The sequence below is a fragment of the Oryx dammah genome, unplaced genomic scaffold (genome assembly GCF_014754425.2).
Source record: "Oryx dammah isolate SB20612 unplaced genomic scaffold, SCBI_Odam_1.1 HiC_scaffold_12, whole genome shotgun sequence".
Taxonomy (NCBI): Eukaryota; Metazoa; Chordata; class Mammalia; order Artiodactyla; family Bovidae; genus Oryx; species Oryx dammah.
Window position 1 is genome coordinate 52,295,884 of NW_024070196.1, and position 20,713 is coordinate 52,316,596.

The following is a 20,713-nucleotide window of genomic DNA, read 5'->3' on the forward strand; positions in this document are numbered from 1 at the left end:
GTAACATTTGAGCTAGTATTTAACGTTACAGGAGCTTTTTAAATATTGGAAGAGCTCTTACTAGGAGTGTAAGCAAGGGCACGAAGACAAGGCACATTAGAATAGACAATAATTTTAGTGGCTGTGTTTGGGCGGGAATTGGGAGGAGATTAAGACAGGCTGAAGTAAACACTTCTATGAGTTTCAGAGTCCCACATCTGTAAGAACAGAGAAATATTATCGGCCTCCCAGGTATGTCACACTCGTTTGACAAACATTTACTGAATGCCTACTATGTGTCAGGCACTGTTCTGGGAGCTGGGAATACATCTGTGAAGAAGACAGAAAAGGTCTTTGTCATTATGAAATTCAAATCCCATAGGAAAGACAGACAAAAATAAATGCCGTATTGAGTAGGCAAGACAGTAATCCATCTTACAGCTGAGAAGCATGAATCAGGGACTAAATAAAGGGCCATGGACACCTAAAATGAGTTAACGATGTCGCTAGACAAGATTCAATTCATGCCAGTTATTAACTGTTATACTGCTTCCCTGTGAAAAAAATAAGTAAACGCACAACTACAAATAATGCTCAGGTGAATGGGGGGTGGCGCATAAAAAAATCTGGGAGGGGAAAGAGATGACAAGCTGAGATCCGAATAACAAGACAAGGCCACTATGCAAGGCTCAGGGGACACAAAGATGCAGGCCGAAAATCAAAGATGCAGAGGGTGGAATGAGTTTGGAGCTGCTGAAGGGCCATATGAAGAATGGGATATTTCGGGGGCTAAACCAACAGGTGGAACCAATGAATCCCTGATTACAAGACTGGCTTTCATCCTCAGTGCTAGGGTGGAAATACTAAGTAGGCCTGTGATGTGATTAAGTTTGAGATTACTCTGGGTGTTGAGTGAACACATAAACGAATTAAACGAAATGAAAGTTTCAAATAGGCCTCCTTGCTTAAGTGCTCTAAGTTAGACACGGGCCAGCAAGAAACAACTCCAACCCACCTCCCGAAGGCGTCCTAAGAGGAAAACACCCCAAACTGAGCTGAGGTTTCTCTTTCGACCTAAAACCACCCCATCCCCCAGCTCCTATAGTAGCATGGCTCCCCCTCCTCACCTGCAATTGAAGAAATTAAAGAACACCCAAATTTATCTCCCCCGCATCCACGCTCCCACAACCGCTCCTAAAGTCTTTTGGGTCTTTGCCACAGGTTTAAATTGGCGGGAGAAAACCAAGCTCAACCCCTTCTACGGCGACCAGGGGAGGCCAAGATTGCTCTAGAAGCGAAATAGGAAGTCGCCCCACCCTAAATTCCGCCGGTTCTGAAATCCATGCAGAGCCTTCTGTGGTAAGTCCTTGGCCCCGCCCTCTCCCCCGCCTTACCCGCTCCTTCAAAAGAACAACCAATCACCGTCTAACCTCGTTGCTACAGAAACTCATCCCCACCCCTTTTCCTCCCAGCAAGCTGTGCTGTGCGCCGTGCCTTTTCCCCTTTGTGCCATCCGGGTCTCTTGCGCGAGCGATTCAGTCTGTGGCGAAGCGTCGAAGCGGCCAGTACTGTGAAAAGTGGCAAGTGGAGGCGCCGCCGTTGCGGCCAAGACTCTGGACTATGGCGGTGGGTGCCAAATTTGAGTTTAAAATCATGGGTAGTTTCCTGTTACTCTCCAAAAAAGGGATGAGCGGCTTCCAGGGCTGTTGTCCGCGCTTATGTGTGGACAAAATGGCGCCTTGGCCTTCTTCTGCGCCCGCCATCATGGCTGGCTGCTGTAGGGAGGGGGAAATAAGGCGCTGTTGTTGGGGGTGGGGAGCAGCAGGGAGTGTCTTTTTTTTTTTTTCCAGAACTTTCCTGTCTCTTTCCCAGTTTTTTGTTCTTTTGGCTCACAAGACTGACTGCAGTTTAGCTTACACACTAGTTGGTGGGTTATGCTGAATTTCGTTAAGGCTTGGGCATTTATGTTCGCAGTGGGAGCGGGCTGGGGAAGAGAGAAAAAGGATCAGGGGTCGTCTCTGAAAAGTATTGGGTCAGAAAGGCGGTGCCTGTAAGGGACAGAAGGCGAAAAGAGAGCAGTCTAGGAGCGATCATTTTGCCTACGCTCAATGAGACAATTCTGATCGCAAAATTTCAATTAGTGTTGCGTCTGCGTAAACCTTAGTTTATTCCTTAGTAAGCATCTAGGGAACGAGTTTCTGGAAGGGAGTAGAAATTCGATTTAATTAGGAGAAGACTTTGAAACTACGAATTCGGACTGATGATGCTCCGTTTTGAAGTGTTTGAGAAACAATCAAGCCCTATCATTGCCGTTGTTATTTTAAATTTGAGTCCTTCATTGGCCCGTTTAATTTTAAATGAAAATTAGAAATTTTCAATTACCTCTTGTGTACAATAAGACTACTTTGGATATGATACCCAATCCAGATGGATCGCATTATTGTGGGAATATTTCGTTTTACTTTACCCGGTTAAAAGAAAATTGCAAACATTTTGCATCCTTTTCCACTGATTAAAAAGTTGTTTTCTCGCTTTCGAAAATAAACAGGATCATTATATATATTGAAAAACTGGTACTTTACTCAGCCTAATCATTGGAGTACTCTTATCTGGCATTAGAAATCATTAATCTGCCCCTCCCTGTCACCCCTTCCCTAATCGATTTGATTTAGAACTGGGTTTTTTGGTAACTGATTTAGAACCAGTTTCAAACAGTCGGCAGGCTATTTGGTATTTGTGCAGATAATCGATTTAGTGTTTTCTTTTGTTTAAATAGTGACTTGGAAGAATATTGTTTTACCTGAACTCAGATATTTAAAAAACATTTGTTTCTTCTGTGCCTTGTTTGATAGAAAGACACCATCCCCTGGAGATGTAGCCTAGTATTAAGTCCAATGTACTTCTCTTTGCACTGCGAAAACATTGGTATATTGTGTCTTGAGCGTCATTTTAAGAAACCATGATGTTTTTCTAATAGAGCAAACGCTAGAGTGAAGGGCATTTTTGCAGTTAGTATTTAAGATTTACATACAGGTACTTACTAAATTGAGATCTTAACTACTGTAAAATATCCTAAAGGACATAAAAGCTTAGAGTGGTCTAAGTGGCCACCTATTATTCATCTGTTTAGTGATACGTTGGTTTTTGTTGGCATCTTGTAGTATATATTTTACAAATGAAAATGGCTGATGTGTTATTACCCCGTATTACAAAGTGCCTTCCTTTAGGTCAAGGACATTTGGCTTCCCTATTGCCGGACTTCCTTAATGTTAAGCATGTAGTTAAATAAACCATTGACTGAAAACTTAAGACCTGGGCTAGATGCTGGCATTTCCATGGAAAGATTTTTAACTAGTCATGATGTCTGTAGAAGTGAATGAGACGTGCCAGTGGTTTCAGGTATGCTGTCTCAGTTGGACAGAAAAGTGGCATGCACTGAGAGAAGAGATAGCAGTGCTTGAAGTTTTTGCTGTTGCTTTATTTTATATTCAGTGTAACTTGACCAACACATCACACATCATAAACCTGTTAGAAACAATCCTTAAGAATAGTGAGGAGGACAAGAATAAAAGAAAATAATCAGTGTTAGTGTGAAAATCAGAATCCTCTTTTGTTGTGTGATAAGAGTATCATATATTAACAGTAGACAGCAGATAGAGTACCTTCTGTGGTGAGTCAGCTCATATTGCTGAATCCCATCTGTGGAATGAAAGTTGAGTCTAATTCTAAGGGATGAGAGCCTTTCTGCACAAAAGTATTCTGACTCCAGATAGGACCCACACAAAGAAGCAAGTATGCTCGAATGAGCCTCCCCAGTAGTTATGTGCTTCCACTTGTTTTTTGGTAATATTGTTACACGCTTAACACATAATGTCTTTCATCCTAACCCAGTCTGTAAATCCCTCCCTTTAAATTTATTAGTTTATTCCTGAAGTGTCCAGCATTGAGTGAGTTGGGTGCATTTTTGATCCTCAGAAAAAAGTCAGTGAAATAATGCAGCCTCTCAAACTTCACTTGTTAAATTACTGTCCATTCAGTTTACTTGGTGTTTGTTTTCTGGACTAATTTTCCTAAGAGAAGAAGTTCATTATTATATGATTATTCCTTCTGCTGAAAATGTATAGTAATTCACCATTTATCCAATCCAAATTTGTTTCTGTAAAAAGCAGGTTGGTAAATGTTTTAGGCATTGTGGACCACATACAGCATACTGTCTCTTGTCACATTACTTGCTTGCTTGTTTTAACAATCCTTTTAAAAATGTAAAAGTCATTTTTAGGGGCCATACTTTGCCAATTTATGCCGTAAGTAATTAGCTCCTCAGGCATATTAGCATATTGACTCTTTCATATTCCCTCTTTGGTCAGATGGGTCACCACCTTCCACATATACTGAAGCCGTTTTCTGTGCCTTTTATCAGAATCTGACTCGAGAACATTAAGGTTCTAGTTTCTCCTATGACTTACTTAAATCAAATTCTTACAGAAATGCATTTTTTAGTGGAAAACTAATTATTGGAATTAGTTTTTTCATTTATTGGTTTATTTCTGTGCTGAGTACTATGTCATGATCAAGGCACAGAAAGTTTCCTTTAAAAAAAAAAGTTCCTTTTTGTAAACTGGGAAACAAAGAGCTGATAGTTAAATGAAGGATTTAACTATCTCTCTCGGGTAAATCAGGTCTCTCAGAGTGAGTGTACACTTGACTGTTCCTTTCCATTTTTAAGGTTTATATTGTGTAACTTATAAAATGCTTTAAAGCAGAAACAATTTTTCCATATGTGAGGAGAGGCAGACTTGGAGAAGCACTCTGCCAAGGGGCTTTCATTAAAGAGGGTTAATGAAATTAAGATTGGGTTCTCAGATAGGTAAGTTAATTATCTGGGGGTTTTTTCTTGTATAATATTCTAGAAGCATTCTGCTTTTTAAGATTTCACAGTCCTCAGACTTTTTAACCTTTCACAGCTCATTTAAAATGCCTTTATAAGTTATGCCCATGTAGTAACTTGAACTTCCCTCGTGGCTCAGATGGTAAAGCGTCTGCCTACAATGTGGGAGAGCCGGGGTTCAATCCCTGGGGCGGGAACATCTCCTGGAGAAGAAAATGGCAACCCACTCCAGTATTCTTGCCTGGAAAATCCCATGGATGGAGGAGCCTTGTAGGCTACAGTCCATGGGGTCACAAAGAGTCAGACGTGACTGAGCAACTTCACTTTCACTTTCATGTAGTAAAGGCAACTAAATGAATTCAGAGATCTAAAATGGACTCTCTTCTCTGCTTAAGTATTTATTGGAAATACTTGGACACTTATTTTCCTCTTCCTCGTTGTTTTGAAAGATGTAAAACAATGATTTAAAAAAATCCATCTAGTTACATACGTCTGTTTGGTATTGGGTTAGTCGTTTCAGTTTACTCAGACTGACTTACCAAGTACAAAGCATATTTAGCCACTTGGAAATCAGCTGTTCTGATTACTTGATTTTCTTTTTTTAATTGTGTAAAACCCAAGGATAAGTGTCTTTCCTCCTCTCTCTTTTAAGAAATTGAAAACATTTTAAAAGCAATTAAGAATTTACAGATTTTTCTTTGAACTTGTAGGCTAGTGACACAGAACGAGATGGACTAGCCCCAGAAAAAACATCCCCAGATACAGATAAGAAAAAAGAGCAGTCCGATGTATCTGTTTCTCCTAGAGCCTCAAAACATCATTATTCAAGATCACGGTCAAGGTCAAGAGAAAGAAAACGAAAGTCAGGTAAGAATCGCTAGAAATGATACCACTACCAGCATTTTTATAATCCATGTGGAAATGTAAAAGATTAGTTTACTGATACAGTTAATATGTGTTCTTCGAATTGAGAAATGAATAGTGAAAAAGTGCATTGGTAATTTGATGGAGAATTTTTCAATTATGAGGACTACAAATGTCCTAATACATACAGAAGTTTCATAATTTTTCAAACTGTATGATTAAACTTGTGTCACAGTAATATTAGCCCTAGAGGTTTAAATTTTGTCCTTTTAACACAGGCAAAACAATATTTTGAAAGATGCAGTCTGGCAGTGGTGTATTCTGAATTTAACATATTTGACCCACTTTACAAGAACATTTTTAACCTTGATTTTCTTTTTAACTTAAGGTTAGATTATTTCTGAAAGCAAGAGTTGTGTTTTGAAATGCTCTTTAACTTCTTTTTTTAAAAACTAGACTGATGTGGCATAAGAAAGCATGCTGTATTGCTAATGAATCAATACTTAATGAGGTACTTAAACGAGAAGTAAAATAGAAATGAGTTTAATTAAAGTTTTAAGACCCGGGGCCTAGTTATTTATCTTTTGTACCCACAGATAATCATCTGCAAAATGGTTTAAGTGTGACTTTTATCTATATATTGGAAACTGTGCAGTATCATCACAAATGCTTTTTAAAGGAACTTTTCTGAATTGTAACATCCTTTTGACTTCTTTATAAGTTTGCTGTGTAATAGGAAACAAGATGGATTGGACAGAATGTTTTGTAAAATACTAAGAATCTGTGGCCACTAAATTCATGTGTCATAGAACATGGACTTTTTGTGGAACTTCTTTTGCTTACTTACTTGATTATATTCTGGTTTACTCAGATTGCTTGATTTGTTTCAAATATATGACAGGATAATCCCACCCCTGCCATAAAAAATAGGCTTTAGAGGCTTTACTTGACTATTAAATATTTAATAAATTCTTTAGTTAGGCAAGTGGACAGAAACATTCTTTGTGTGAGTTTTGGAATTTATGTTTGAGATGTCTTTATATGTTTATTTATAGTGAATTTTTGTGTGTTTACAGATAATGAAGGAAGAAAACACAGGAGCCGGAGCAGAAGCAAAGAGGTAATTAACACTTTGTAGTGAATAGGCACTTTAAAATACTTGTAAAGTATTTGGTAGAAATGTTTGTGTGAATATATGATATTGTCAAGGTAAGTACCAAAACTTGAAATTTAAAAGGTTTAATTGAGTTATAAAATAAGCATGATTTGGATTCATCATTTTTTTTTTTTTTCAAGAAGATAGTTGTTTATATGAAAAGTTCATTCAGAAACTATTAATATGTTATGTTGTGAAAATATTCACCATAAAAATTTCATGTGAAGAATATAATTGGTTTTTTAGGCCTGTTGCACAGAGCTTCCATTAATCTGAAGTCCCGAGTCTCCTTATGCCTTACGACTGCTCAGGATTTTTAAATAGCAATCATTCTTAAGTAGCAGTACTCTTCGATATCTGTGGGCTACTCTTTCTTTGTGGAAGGTAACAAGAGTCCTTTTCACTAGTAAACTAGTTCCCTAATAGTAATACTGAAATTTGAAATAAAAGCGTCAGTGAGGGACAGCTGGAAAGGTGGCAGTGGCAGCCAAACTTGAGGATAAGGACAGCAGCTGTGTTGCAGAAGAGATAACCTGCCCACCTGAGGAGACAGGAGCGAGCCGGCAGAGGAGGAGCAGGAGTGGAAGCCAGAAGGGAGGAGAGTCTCGTGGGGGCTGGGCAAGGGGCTCCGCAAGCAAGCGCGGGCAGGGACTTCACCTCTTCCCCTAATGGAAGCTCTGTTACATCTTTAATTTAGGAGAGTTTTTGTGAAAATGACTATTTTGTTTAGCTCACATGATAACATTTCTATAATAAATCATACTCAGCGTGCTAATGCGCGAAGAGACTGAACTGAAGACGCTGCAGACTCAGATAGCAAAATAATAAGCCTACTTCATGATAAGGTAACTATTAGTCATTCAAACTCCTATTTCCCTTAAGTATATCTTAAATCAGTTAAGGGTTTTAAATGGTTTTTTTCTTTTTAAAAATAATAGTAATGTTATGTTTGGAAAACTGGTTTAAAATAAACTCTTAAAACTTTTGCAAGCTTAACCACTTAAAGCTTTTCCACTTTGCCGCCATATGGCAAAATCAAGAAAATAATGTTTTATAAGCTCATACAGAGAACTGGCATTGAAACTAAACTTTAGCTGTGTCTCCAGGTCTCTTATTTTTCTGCAAAATAATGAGTTACATACTATGACCCTTTTCAGATGTATCATCATGCATGTTCCAGAATGTTTGACTGAGTTTTTTGTTTTTAAGAAAAGTTAATCTTGGAAATATGCTAAGGTCTAGTTTGGAACCTATGAGCTAACTGTCCCCTCGTAGTCTGGGCATCAAATACGGGGTCTGGTTTCAACTCTCCTAATAAGTAGCTTTGTGACTTCAGGTCTTAGTCGTATATAAAGTAAGGGGAATTAGAGGATTTCCTTCTAGCTTTAAAATTGTGATTCTGAAATGTCCAGGATTGTAACCTTTGGCTATAGGATGGATCTAATAAATCCTAATGTGGGGGAATCTAACGTTTAGCACTTTGTAATTCAATGAGTGTAGGGTAGAGACTTGATCATACAATTGATTTAGCTCAGTCTCTGAATGCATATGTTCTGAAAGAAAAAGCCTCAGTTTTTATAATTCTTCAGAATATGGGGGAAGTATGTATTATATAATGGTATAGGGATTAATTGTGTTATACCTAGTTTGATTTCATAAAAATTAAAAGATATGGTTGCCATTTTCTACCCTAGGTACATGAAATGTAATAGAACTCCAAGCCTGTTGGGATATTGCAAGATGAAAAGTGATTGCTTCACAGTGTAGACATTGGGAGAAAAATCAAGAGCCGTCTTTAAGAAAGGATGTGGCAATATAGCTATATAAAAAGGACACTTAACTCTGCGTAAAGTAGTTTGAAATTGCAGAAAATATTAATACTTAGATTAATTTTACTTAACTACCTAATTGGAAATGCATTTTCTGCTGCATTTCTGTGTCCTTATCTTCATTATTGTTAACTTATGTACTCTGGATTTAGAAGTTGTTGTGTTTATATATATATATGGTCTATTTCTCTAAAAGGTTTGTTGAAAATTTGAAAAAATTTTGATACATGTGTACTTCCCTTTTAGATAAAAGAAATAAGAGGGATTTCTGTTTTTCTGAAATAATGGTTGATATTATCTTAACATTGAAAGTCATTGTTTTAATTGTGATATTGAAAATATTTGGGGGTAAAAACTGCATTTGGGGGTGTATAAGGAAAAAGTAAAATTAGTAGTATATATTTGCAACATTTGGGTGATGTGAAACTAGATCTTTTTTTAAAATTTGCCACACACTCCTAAGGTTACTAATGTTGCATCACAACATTTTTGCTTCTGATACCCATACTAACTCTCTTTGTTGCACTATTTTCCTGAAAGAACCAACTTCTTCTTAAAACAGGCAAGAAGACATGAATCCAAAGATAAGTCGTCTAAGAGACACAAGTCTGAGGAACATAATGACAAAGAACATTCTTCTGATAAAGGAAGAGAGCGGCTAAATTCATCTGAAAATGGTGAGGATAGACACAAACGCAAAGAAAGAAAATCATCAAGAGGCAGAAGTCACTCAAGGTCTAGGTCTCGTGAAAGGTAAGTAGTTTTTCCTAAATTAATGCCTTCTATAGAACTTCTAAGTTACATAAAAGGTTTACATTAACAGAGCAACACAACAAAATCTTGGTTAGAAAATTTGGAATCTTTAACTTTTTGATTTATCTGTCTTTTACAGTGAAAAAAAAAATAATTGCTGAAAACTACATATAGTTTGCCCATATAACGGTCCTCTTACATTGCTGGTATAGGATTTGTTTGCTGCTAACTATTAAACTAAATCTTAAATTGGGGTAGGAAACATTCCATTTTTTACATTATCACGTTATTCTCTAGGAAGCATCATCAAATAAGAACAAAGCTCTATTTTTTGTGTAACTCCTTTCATTAAAAAACTTCAGTTATACAACACAAGAGTATTGGCTGCATATGCTGCAGATAATTCATAATGTTTATAATTGAACACAGAACTCTTAAATAACTGAAAATTCGTGTGCTTTAATTTCAGGCGTCATCGTAGTAGAAGCAGAGAGCGGAAGAAGTCAAGATCCAGGAGTAGAGATAGGAAGAAGTCAAGATCCAGAAGCAGAGAGAGGAAGAAATCACGATCCAGAAGCAGGGAAAGAAAACGTCGGATCCGATCTCGTTCCCGTTCAAGATCAAGACACAGGCACAGGAGTAGAAGCAGAAGTAGGACAAGGAGTAGAAGTCGGTAGGTACTCTTCATCTTGAATAAACTCAGATAGGAACAGGGTCTGATAGGTGAGGCTTACTGAGGTTAAGTAACTTGCCCAAGAAGTTCAGTATCATACTGTTCTTAAATGGTAAAGCTAGGACCTGGTCCCAGATGTATCTGAAAGCAAAGTCAGTACATGGGCTCAATCCACCATACTGGTTTATTTTCTCAGATATTCAGAAGATGAGCTTATTAGTTCAAACTTGTCTTGATTGGAAGGAGGCTTTAATTTGTTGAAACTGGAAATTCAATGAAGATCATTTCATTATCAGTATTCAAAGAATAGTTTTATTCTCTACAAAGCAGTTATTAATAGTGTTCAGTTAGGCCACTCAGTTGTATTTGACTCTCTGCGATCCCATGGACTAATAGTATAGTATATCTATATTCACAGGTACTGGTATAAAGTTAGTGGGGAAGCTTCTTTGCTAATTTATTGCTCCTTAAGTCAAACAGCCTATAAAAGGCTGAAATATGGGTATAAGTGCACTTACACTTATTAATCAGTTAACCTATTGATTCTACTACTAGAAATTTATTCTACATACTGACCTTGTTGTTGAGTGGCTAAGTTGTGTCCCACTGTTTTGCTACCTCATGGACTACAGCCTGCCAAGATCTGTCCATGGGATTTTGCAAGCAAGAATACTGGAGGGGGTGGCTGTTTCCTTCTCCAGGGGATCTTCCTGACCCAGGGTTCAAACCTGTGTCTCCTACATTGGCAGGCTGATTCTTGACTGCAGAGCCACCAGGGAAGCACATATATTGACCTACACAAGTGTAAAATTACTAATGTACATGTCTTTTAACTTTTGCCACATTGGGCATAATAGCAAGAAATTGGAAACAACCTAAATGTCATCTGAAAAAGGAGTGCTTACAGTGAATTTATGGAAAACTAGTCTTACACAGTTTGAACTATGTAACCATGATTTGACTCAGTAAAGTATTACTTGGCCATACTGACATGTAAAATATGACTTATTAAAGAGATAGGAAGAAGAGAATTGAAAAACCAAGAAGATTTAGCAGAAGTTTAAGCCGAACTCCTAGTCCACCTCCCTTTAGAGGCAGAAACACAGCAATGGATGCACAAGAAGCTTTAGCTCGGAGGTGTGTATATTTTTGTTTGATGCATTTTTTTTCTCCTTTTCATCTTGAAATGGATACTCAGTTGTGTAGGGCAAATGAATGCTTTCAGTCAGAGAAGAATTCAAACAACTAAATGTAGCCATGACTACTTGTGGCACCTTTGTGATACAGAGCTATGTAAGTGGTTTGTTAATTCTGGAAAAGGTACTTTGCAGCAGTTGCTCTTTTTCTCTTCCATGATTAATTTATTCATTTTTCTCCAATCTAGACTTATAAATATTTTCAGTTTGCAATTAGAAACGTTTTTAAAAATCCTAAATCTGATCTAAGAACTCTGTTCATTTTGTCTCTAAAACTGCTTTGTCATTACTTTCTTTGTTCCTAAGAAAACAGTCTCTGAAACAATAAGTAGAATTCTGTCAGTAATTTTCTTATTTTGAAGGTGGCAAATAATAAACCACTTTATTTGATCTTAAAATTTTTACTGCTAGTATCATAGAAAGATCACTGTATTTTTAAATTTTCTAATGTTTCAAAGATGGGTGACTGTGGGACTACACAACAACAGGGCTATCTAACTAAATCTGCAAAACCATTGACTGAACTACCTGATAGAGGCAAGAAGTAAAGTAAAATACAAGCCCTTGTTTGCAGGTTTTCCCATATTCTGAAAACTAAAATCTTTTGATTTTGATTTTTTTTCTCTATGAAATTGAGTTTGTATTTTTTTTTTTCATTACAAAAATACAGTTATCTCAATGTAACCTGATGGGCTGCTGCCCTGCGAACCCAGCCTGGCAGAAACTCCAGCTGAACAGCAGCAGCAAAGGTGTGAGCTCACCCCTTCCTCATTCCATTCACCTTCGTGAATGGTGTTGATTCCAAACCTGCAATGGCCATTTAAAATATGCAAACAAAAAGTTGTCAATCACTTTCTTCCTGAAACTAAAATCAACGGAGTTAGGAAATAATTTTCCACAAGATCTGAACTGATTTTATGAAGAATAGTCCATTAACTTTGATCATGAATTTTTTTGTTTTATTTTTTTATTTTATTAAAGTTGAGTCTGTGACTAGCCTCTAAAAGTGACTTAGTCTCCTGAGTGATTTTCAGATGACAATACATGAAACGCTCTAATTTCAGAATACCAAATTATCCTTTGGCTACCTTGAAATTTGAAGGGTGATCGTTTGTCATTAAACTACAGTATGTAGACCTTTTTTTGTTCCTTTTTTGTTTTTAAATAACAGAATTTTAAAACTGCGTTTGAAATATTTTTAAGTATTTATAAATCTACATTTTAACATTAATTCTAATCAGAAACTTTTGTTTCCAAGGACAAGTTCAAGGCTTTACTACATGCCTTTCTTTTATGTGTGCAAGATTGCTGTATTCCTTTTATGTAAATTTCGTCAATTGTTAAAGGGAATGCCAGTTTTCTACCACTGTATTTTACCCATCGTGCCCACTGCTCCCCTCCCCCAAAAAACTTTTACCCAATCCTTGCCTCTTTATACCATGTTAAAAGGAGGGAGGGGGCAGTGTTTAACTTATAATTGGTAAATCAAGGAGTCTTCAGAGAAGAAAAGGGGTTTCTCTTTCAGGAACTTACTATGAAGATAACATTACTTAAGATTTGTAATATAGCAGGCGCTGACATGACAGCACATTTTGTATTCATTAGTGAATTTAGTGTGAACCAGAATGTTTTTATTTTGCTTGGGGATGAGTTTGTGTTTCATGTTTCTAATTCCTTTACTAATTTCTTCATCTCCTAAAAATAATTTTCTAATAGTTTTTTCCCTGTTTTATTAGATTATAGGTAGGGTTTGCCTTGCCGTTTTAGAAATTTTATTTTTGCCTTTTTAATTTCCATTAATTTAGAGACCAATAATGTCTGTTTAAATATAAATATCATCTGCATGTTTTGATTGGCCTTACCCCAATCAGCCTCACTTAAGAAGCTTATAGGTAATTCTGTAAATTATTGAACATACCCTAAAATTTACTCAGATATATTTTTTCAGTGTTTCAAATTTACAAGGTTAAATTTTATCCTTTTCGTGTAACCAGCACTGATGAAGACTGAATAATTTTTATCTCTTAACCATTTTAACCATTTTCCGGGAACGGTATAGAAAAGCAATTAGAATTGTTGGCTATTCAGTAAATTTAAAAACGTTTAAAACCAGTATTGAAATACCACTGGATTGTGACTGTGATACCATCTTAAGAATGATTGCTTTTTTTTTCACATGCAGATGTCAGTTTGGGGAAAATACTAAATTTATTTAAAATTCTATATAGTGTTTTGTGCCTACACATGTATACATACAGAGATAAATATTGGCTTTATGTTGTTTTTTATTAAATTGTCTTTGACAGGTTGGAAAGGGCAAAGAAATTACAAGAACAGAGAGAAAAGGAAATGGTTGAAAAACAAAAACAACAGGAAATAGCTGCAGGTAACTCTTTCTTCTTTATTTTGGATGTATGGCATTTAAAAAATCATTACTGACTTGTAAATGTGTTATTTTTGTTTGGTGTGTGTGTGTGTGTTTAGCTTTTTTTTTTTTTTTTCTTACCATTTTTGGTTGCTCTGGGTTTTCGTTGCTGTGCACAGGCTTTCTCTAGTTGCGGTGCTCAGGCTTTCCATTGTGGTGGCTTCTCTTGTTACAGAGTACATGCCCCAGGTCCACAGTCTTTATTAGGGGCAGCACACAGGCTCACTGGTTGTGGTACATGAGCTTTAGTTGCTCCATGGCATGTGGAATCTCCTTAGACCAGAAATTGAACCCATTTCCCCTGCATTGGCAGGCAGGTTTCTATTCTCTGTAACACCAGGAAGTCCTGAACATGTTATTTTTAGTGTAATTTTCTACCTCATAAAACTTTTTTTGTGCTGAATTTCTGATTTGGTCAGTGTAGATAATTTTGACAATAGTGACTACTGTTGTTCACGTAGCATGTTAGCCATCACTGCTTAAGGATTCCAAGTTTTTATATATGACACAAATGCACTGCCTGTGGATGTTTTAGAGGTGATCAAAGAGAGCTTGTATGAAATGTAATCTGGAAGGTAAAAGTACCAGACCTGATACTTTATAAGACTTGGGCCAGGTATCTGTTAAGTGAGTGTAATAACCTGTTTGGGTTTCCCAGGTGGCTCAGTGATAAGAATCCGCCTGCTAGTGCAGGAAATGTGGGTTTGATCCCTGGATCGAGGAGATCCCCTGGAGAAGGAAATGGCAACCCCCTCCAGTCTTCTTGCCTGGAAAACCCCATGAACAGAGGAGCTTGGAAGGCTATAGTCCACGGGGTCGCAAAGGGTCAGATATAATTTAACTAAACAACAACAACCTGTTTAATAGTTTTAAATGTTTCTTATGAGTTTCAAATGATATATAGTGAAATCATATTGTGACCTATCAAGAACCATACAAATGAAAGTTATTAAAAGTTTAGCTATAGTCACCATAGTTCATTTCCATTGAAATCGTACACCTTTTTCACGTTTACAGAATTCTCTTTATCCTCAGAGAAGAAAATGAAGTTTTAGTTCATACAAAGAGTTATATACAGAAATGTCTATTGATGAATACATTGTTTGCTAGAATGTTATTGCTTTATAAGCTTAACACTCAAGTCATTTTTTTATATTTGGTGAAAATATTCTGCCTTTTTGCACCTTAGTAGCTCTCGCATATAAATATGTTACTATAAATTAAGATGCTTGTTTTCATTAAAATCCATACTTGCTTCCTCATCAGCAGCTGCCGCTACTGGAGGTTCTGTTCTCAATGTTGCTGCCCTCTTGGCGTCAGGAACACAAGTAACTCCTCAGATAGCTATGGCAGCTCAGATGGCAGCCTTGCAGGCAAAAGCTTTGGCAGAGACCGGAATAGCTGTACCTAGCTATTACAACCCAGCAGCTGTGAATCCAATGAAATTTGCTGAACAAGAGAAAAAAAGGAAAATGCTATGGCAAGGCAAGAAAGAAGGAGTAAGTTTTCTTATACCCCTGTTTTATTGTTGATTTCTAGGTTAGAAAAATTCATTTGGATTGGAATAATTTGGTTTGGGTTTCTCTTTCTTGCTACTATTATTATTAATACTGGGGAAAAAATGCATGGTTTAACTCAGACTTTCAGAGAAAACCGGTATGCCCATACATTTATTAAAGGGAAAGAGTTCCTTAGTTTATATGTCTTATATAAGACAATTACCAACTCCATTGATAGAATGTCATAAATGGTTTTTTTACTTAGGCTGAATTATGGAAAATTTTAGTATCCTAATAAAAGATATTTAAATTTTACATATCCTAAAAGTTTATTGTTTCTTAACAGGACAAATCCCAGTCTGCTGAAATATGGGAGAAATTGAATTTTGGAAACAAGGACCAAAATGTCAAATTTAGGAAATTAATGGGTATTAAGGTGAGTTACACACTTTGTATTAAAACTCATGTTAATTTATATCTTTAGGGTAACATTGGTTCTCAAATATTATTTTAGTGATATGCCATCTCTGGATACTTTGTAGTGCTTTTTTTTTTTAACTTTATATTGGAGTATAGTTGATTAAGAATGTTGTGATAGTTTCAGATGAACATCAAAGGAACTCAGCCATACATACACGTGTATTCATTCTCCCCTTCCCTTTCCATTAGGCTGCCACATAACATTAAGCATAGTTCCCTTTGCTATAGATCTAGTGCATTTTCATTTATATTTTCTAGGTTAATTTTGAGAATAGAACATAAATGAAAACACACTAGACCAGTAAATTATCACTGGCTGACAAGAGATTGTTAAATTTGATTAAATATTTGTTGATAGAGTGTTAAGGTTTAACTGTCATCAGACCGTCTTTATTTTTTTCAAGAAAGATTTTTTTTTAATATTATAATTTTTGGCTGCATCATGTCTTAGTTGTGGCATGCAGGGTCTTTTTTATGGACTTAATTGCCCCATGGCATGTGGTGTCTTAGTTTCCTGACAAGGGATGGAACCTGTGTCCACTGTTGGAAGGCAGCTTCCCAACCAGTGGACCATTAAAGGAGATGTAGAAAGTTGTGGTTTTTTGCTGAATAATGTATGGATATACAAATACAGTATTAGGCTTTGTACAGCAACCTGATAATGTCCACAAACGTTTAAATATTGGTCATTAGTAAGGGAGTTGGTTTTTTATTGAAAAGATGAAACTCGATCCCCATTTTCTACTTACTTTTCTTCCAGACATTTATTCACATAGTTTTTCGTGTTCTACATGTTCTTTCTCATTCCCAATGAATGAAGTTGATTTTTGTTAACATCTTCTATCCCAGTACCAAGAATGAACATTGCCTTGAACGATGAATTGAAACTAAGTGAGATCAAATATATACTGCAAAAATATGATCCACCAGGACTTTTAAGTGAGAGAAGTACTTTCTAGTCTAGGTGAATTCATCTTAATAGTATATTTTTGTATCTGTTGCTTAGAGTGAAGATGAAGCTGGATGTAGCTCTGTTGATGAAGAAAGTTATAAGACACTGAAACAGCAGGAAGAAGTATTTAGAAATCTAGATGCTCAGTATGAAATGGCAAGATCACAAACCCACACACAGAGAGGAATGGGTTTGGGGTTCACCTCATCGATGCGAGGAATGGACACAGTTTGAAGACCACACTATATTGGGGACTCTTACAGACTGGTTCTGATGCCAGGTCCTTGATCACCGAACAGCTGGCATTCTAGCTTGCATGGGCGTTGCATTGACTTTAATTTATTGAAAAATACGATTTTTTTGTAAATATCAGATCAGTGATACTGGTGTTAGTGTTGTAATCAGGTTAAACCCACTTCCATTAAACTTGACAGGACTATAGAAGGACAATATTTTTTAGTTCATGAATTCTACTTTTCAAATATATAAAAGCTGCAGGTGGGATAAATATCTCATACATGAATTTTTGGTGTCCACTGTCTTGTGTACCTTTTGTACTTAACCTTGTACAGTTATTTTCATCTCTTGAAACATGAAAGAAATGTTATGTAGATGTTCTTTAGAAGATCTGGCCATTTGGTACATAATCCAGCACAAATAAGCTGGGTGGTAATGATAATAAAATTGGTTTTCTCAAGACTGGTGTTAATTTAAGTTACCTGGAATTCTTATTTGAATTTGTTTTATGGTTTCTATGGCGTTTTGCAATTTCTGTTAGAAGACACTGGCTGGAAATTCCTTTCTTTTTTCTTTTTTTAAGAACAACTATGCTATAGGCAATACCATAGTGAGCAAAAATGTAAAAAGGAAGTTGGGAGCAGTGAAAAAACTTACTAAAATAATACTGTTTTCCTACTATTATAAGGGACAGAATTGGTGTACAGTATTTGTTAAATATTCCATATGTTATTCAGGAAACAGATTAATACATTAAAGGGATGTAAGCACTTTTATTTTAATAAAGTGCCTTATAACAAGTTCTTTGTATGCCCTTTCTCATTATCCATTTAGAATTCTTCTCTAGCGTAGACTAAAGTGCTAAAAGAGAAAACCACTTTGTCACTAAATTGAATAAATTTAGGGCATAGATTTGCAGAAGGAGGGGACTACAGAACTTGTACTTCATTTACTTCTATTAAATTCATAATTTTTAGCTTTCCCTGGAAAAGTCCTTTGAAAAACATCTCCGCAATGTAGCAGCCCAGTAGAACAAGGGAAGACTACTTAATGCATTCTGATAAATGTTTAGTTTTCCCAGAGCACAGTATTTCTAGGGAGAGATGCCTCTTAAGTGACTAAGTTTCTGGGGAAAGTAACACCATGGTTTTTCATTTTGGAAGTCATCCCAAATTCACATTTGCTGTTGAGCTGTACCTTGTGAAATCAGTTTTGTTAAAGTCTGTGGGCTTGTAATGCAATGTGGGTTTATGGAGAGCACACATTAAACTGCCTGTATTTTTTTTGTGGTATTTTATGTGCTAGCCATACATTATGAATAACAGTCCATTCTAAGAATTTTTGTAGCCAGTTTTAAACAGGGAGCTGATTTTGATTCATTTAGTATAATGTCTAAATAATTGAATAGGTAATACATACTTTTCATGTTTATTTTTGAAATCCAGTGGATATTTTGTATTTTAACCCAATTGGGACTAGCTACATTAAGAGTAGGGGCTTCCCTGGTGGTCCAGTGGTGAAAAACCCACCTTGGGCTTCCCTTGTACCTCAAATGGTAAAGAGCCTGCCCGCAATGCCGGAGACCTGGGTTTGATCCTTAGATCGGGAAGATTCCCTGGAGGAGGAAATGGTAACCCACTCTAGTATTCTTGCCCAGAAAATCCCATAGACAGAGCCTGGTGGGCTGTAGTCCACTGGGTCACAAAGAGTAGGACATGACTGAGTGACTTGGACTACAATAGCCACATACAGCCAGGGGCAACTGCCCTGGACAATAAATTTAGAGGGAGGCATATAGGTTATTGTAATTTGCGTGATTAAACTTTAGGAGACAATTACTGGAGTCCTGGAGGCAAGGGACAGTTAACTGCTTGGCTCAGTTGGAAATGACTTCATAGGAAGTTACACTCCATAGTTTTTATGTGGTTAAACTTTGTTTCCCCTTTTTCCCGGCTACTACTCTGTTTTCTTTTTCAAAGCCTGTTACTTTCTGATGGATGTTGGGTTTACTTTTGTATGCAACAGGAACATAAATGGTCCAGTAGGTTCTGTAAAGACATGGTAGCTAGGCAGGCAGGAAGATAAGAGCACACTATTTGAGGCAAGATCTGATTATGTAAATGTGGTTGGCTTGGTGGGTAAGTAAATTTATAAAGATGAGGGTTCCAATTTGGGTGATGATTGTGACTTAAATTAGAAATAAAACTCCCAGTTTTTTTTTTTAATGTAAATTCCATTTTAAGTAGTAGGTTGGTAGGAGGTAGAAACAAATTGTGTTATTTATCATTCCAAGTTATGTTTCATAGGCCAAAAGATTTTAAGAATAAGTACTTAATTTCTCTGGAGCCCTCTCCAAGTTCTCCCATTGGCCATTCATCAATTTCTGCAGTTGTCTCATCCTCAATCCCAGCCCTCTAGGACTCAGGCCCAGACTTCCATTCTGCATTATGCAGACTCATTCTCCTATCATCCTTGTATTGACTTTCCATAAAAATTTGAACCAGTCAAATGCTAATCTTATAGTTAAGACCTCTTTCTGGAGTTTAGTCCCAAATACCTGACTAATGCATGCCTCCAGTGGGGCCTAAAATTCTACCTTCAATATACTAATACACCACTGCTTCAAGAATTTCTTCCACTAGTTTATTAATAGTTACTTATCTCTTAGGATAAAATTGCCTCAGGGTACCACATAGTGAAAATGGAACTTGCTCTTTACTCCCAAACATAGTCAACATCAATTTTTCTCAATTTCAAGCAATCATTCAGCCAGTTTCTTAAGTCAGAACCTGGGCAAATAATTCACTCTTTTCTCATTCCCCATATACAACCCTTCAGTTACCTGTTACTTTATCTTATAAATATCCTCTGCTGCTGCTGCTGCTGCTTAGTCATTCCAGTCTGTGTGACCCTAAGGACTGCAGCCTGTCAGGCTCCTCTGTCCATGTGATTCTCCAGGCAAGAGTACTAGAATGGGTTGCCATGCCCTCTTCCAGGGTATCTTCCTGACCCAAGGATCGAACCCGGTCTCCTGCATTGCAGGCAGATTCTTTACCACTGAGCCATCAGGGAAGCTGCTTAAATATCCTCTTATTTCAATATCAACTCGAAGTTACTGTTGACACTACCCTAATCCAAGGTAACATTTGTTGATTTTATTACAAAATGGCAATCTCTACTACAATCAGAATGTTATTGCTCCATGCCAATCCTTTTCCAGTCATGGAATCACGATCATCTTATCACAGTGAAAATTTGTGGGTCATGCATGGATACACCACTTGTTTAAAATGTTGAAATGACTTCCCAATTCTAGGAGTGGAAAGAATATCCCTAGTGTGGTCTGTGAGTATTTGCCTAATGTTCCAGCCACATTTTGCTCCACTCTGCCTAACACTCATTTATTTATCTGTTTTTGGTTGTACTCTGCCTTCATTGCTGTGCAAGCTCTCTAGTTGCAGAGAGTGGGGGCTACTCTTCATTGTGGTGCACTGGTTTCTCATGTGGTGGCTTCTCATTGCAGAGACGAGCTCTAGGGTGAGCAGGCTTCAGTAGTTGTGGCTTAAGGGCTCCAGAGCCAACTTAGTAGTTGTGGTACACGGGCTCAGTTGCTCTGAGGCATATGAAATCTTTCTAGACAGGGATCAAACCTGTGTCCCCTACACTGGCAGGCAGATTCTTTTCCACTGTACTACCAGGGAAGTCCCACCCTAAGACTCTTAATACCATCCCCCATGCTCACAACCAACTTTGCCCTCTTAACATTTCATAATTCAGTTCAA

General features: G+C 36.9%; 1 protein-coding gene across 16 annotated transcripts; it reads left to right on the forward strand.

Moving 5' to 3' along the window:
• The first annotated feature begins 1,362 nt into the window (after positions 1–1,362).
• On the forward strand, positions 1,363–17,731 carry RSRC2 (arginine and serine rich coiled-coil 2). Of its 16 annotated transcripts, none has more exons than XR_005722936.1 (12): positions 1,471–1,605; positions 5,578–5,734; positions 6,808–6,851; positions 7,655–7,732; positions 9,257–9,469; positions 9,939–10,142; positions 11,157–11,279; positions 12,009–12,087; positions 13,645–13,724; positions 15,030–15,262; positions 15,609–15,698; positions 16,749–17,731. XR_005722936.1 is itself a non-coding variant. In XM_040250694.1 (11 exons), the coding sequence occupies exons 4-11, from the start codon at positions 7,725–7,727 to the stop codon at positions 16,926–16,928; spliced, it is 1,131 nt and encodes a 376-aa protein (XP_040106628.1). In that variant the 5' UTR covers positions 1,450–1,605; positions 5,578–5,734; positions 6,808–6,851; positions 7,655–7,724; the 3' UTR covers positions 16,929–17,731. The 16 variants fall into 16 exon arrangements, 6 of the variants coding, with proteins under 6 accessions (XP_040106624.1, XP_040106625.1, XP_040106626.1 ...); XR_005722939.1 differs by having other exon boundaries at positions 15,033–15,262; XR_005722938.1 differs by having other exon boundaries at positions 9,279–9,469.
• The last annotated feature ends 2,982 nt before the right edge of the window (positions 17,732–20,713 follow it).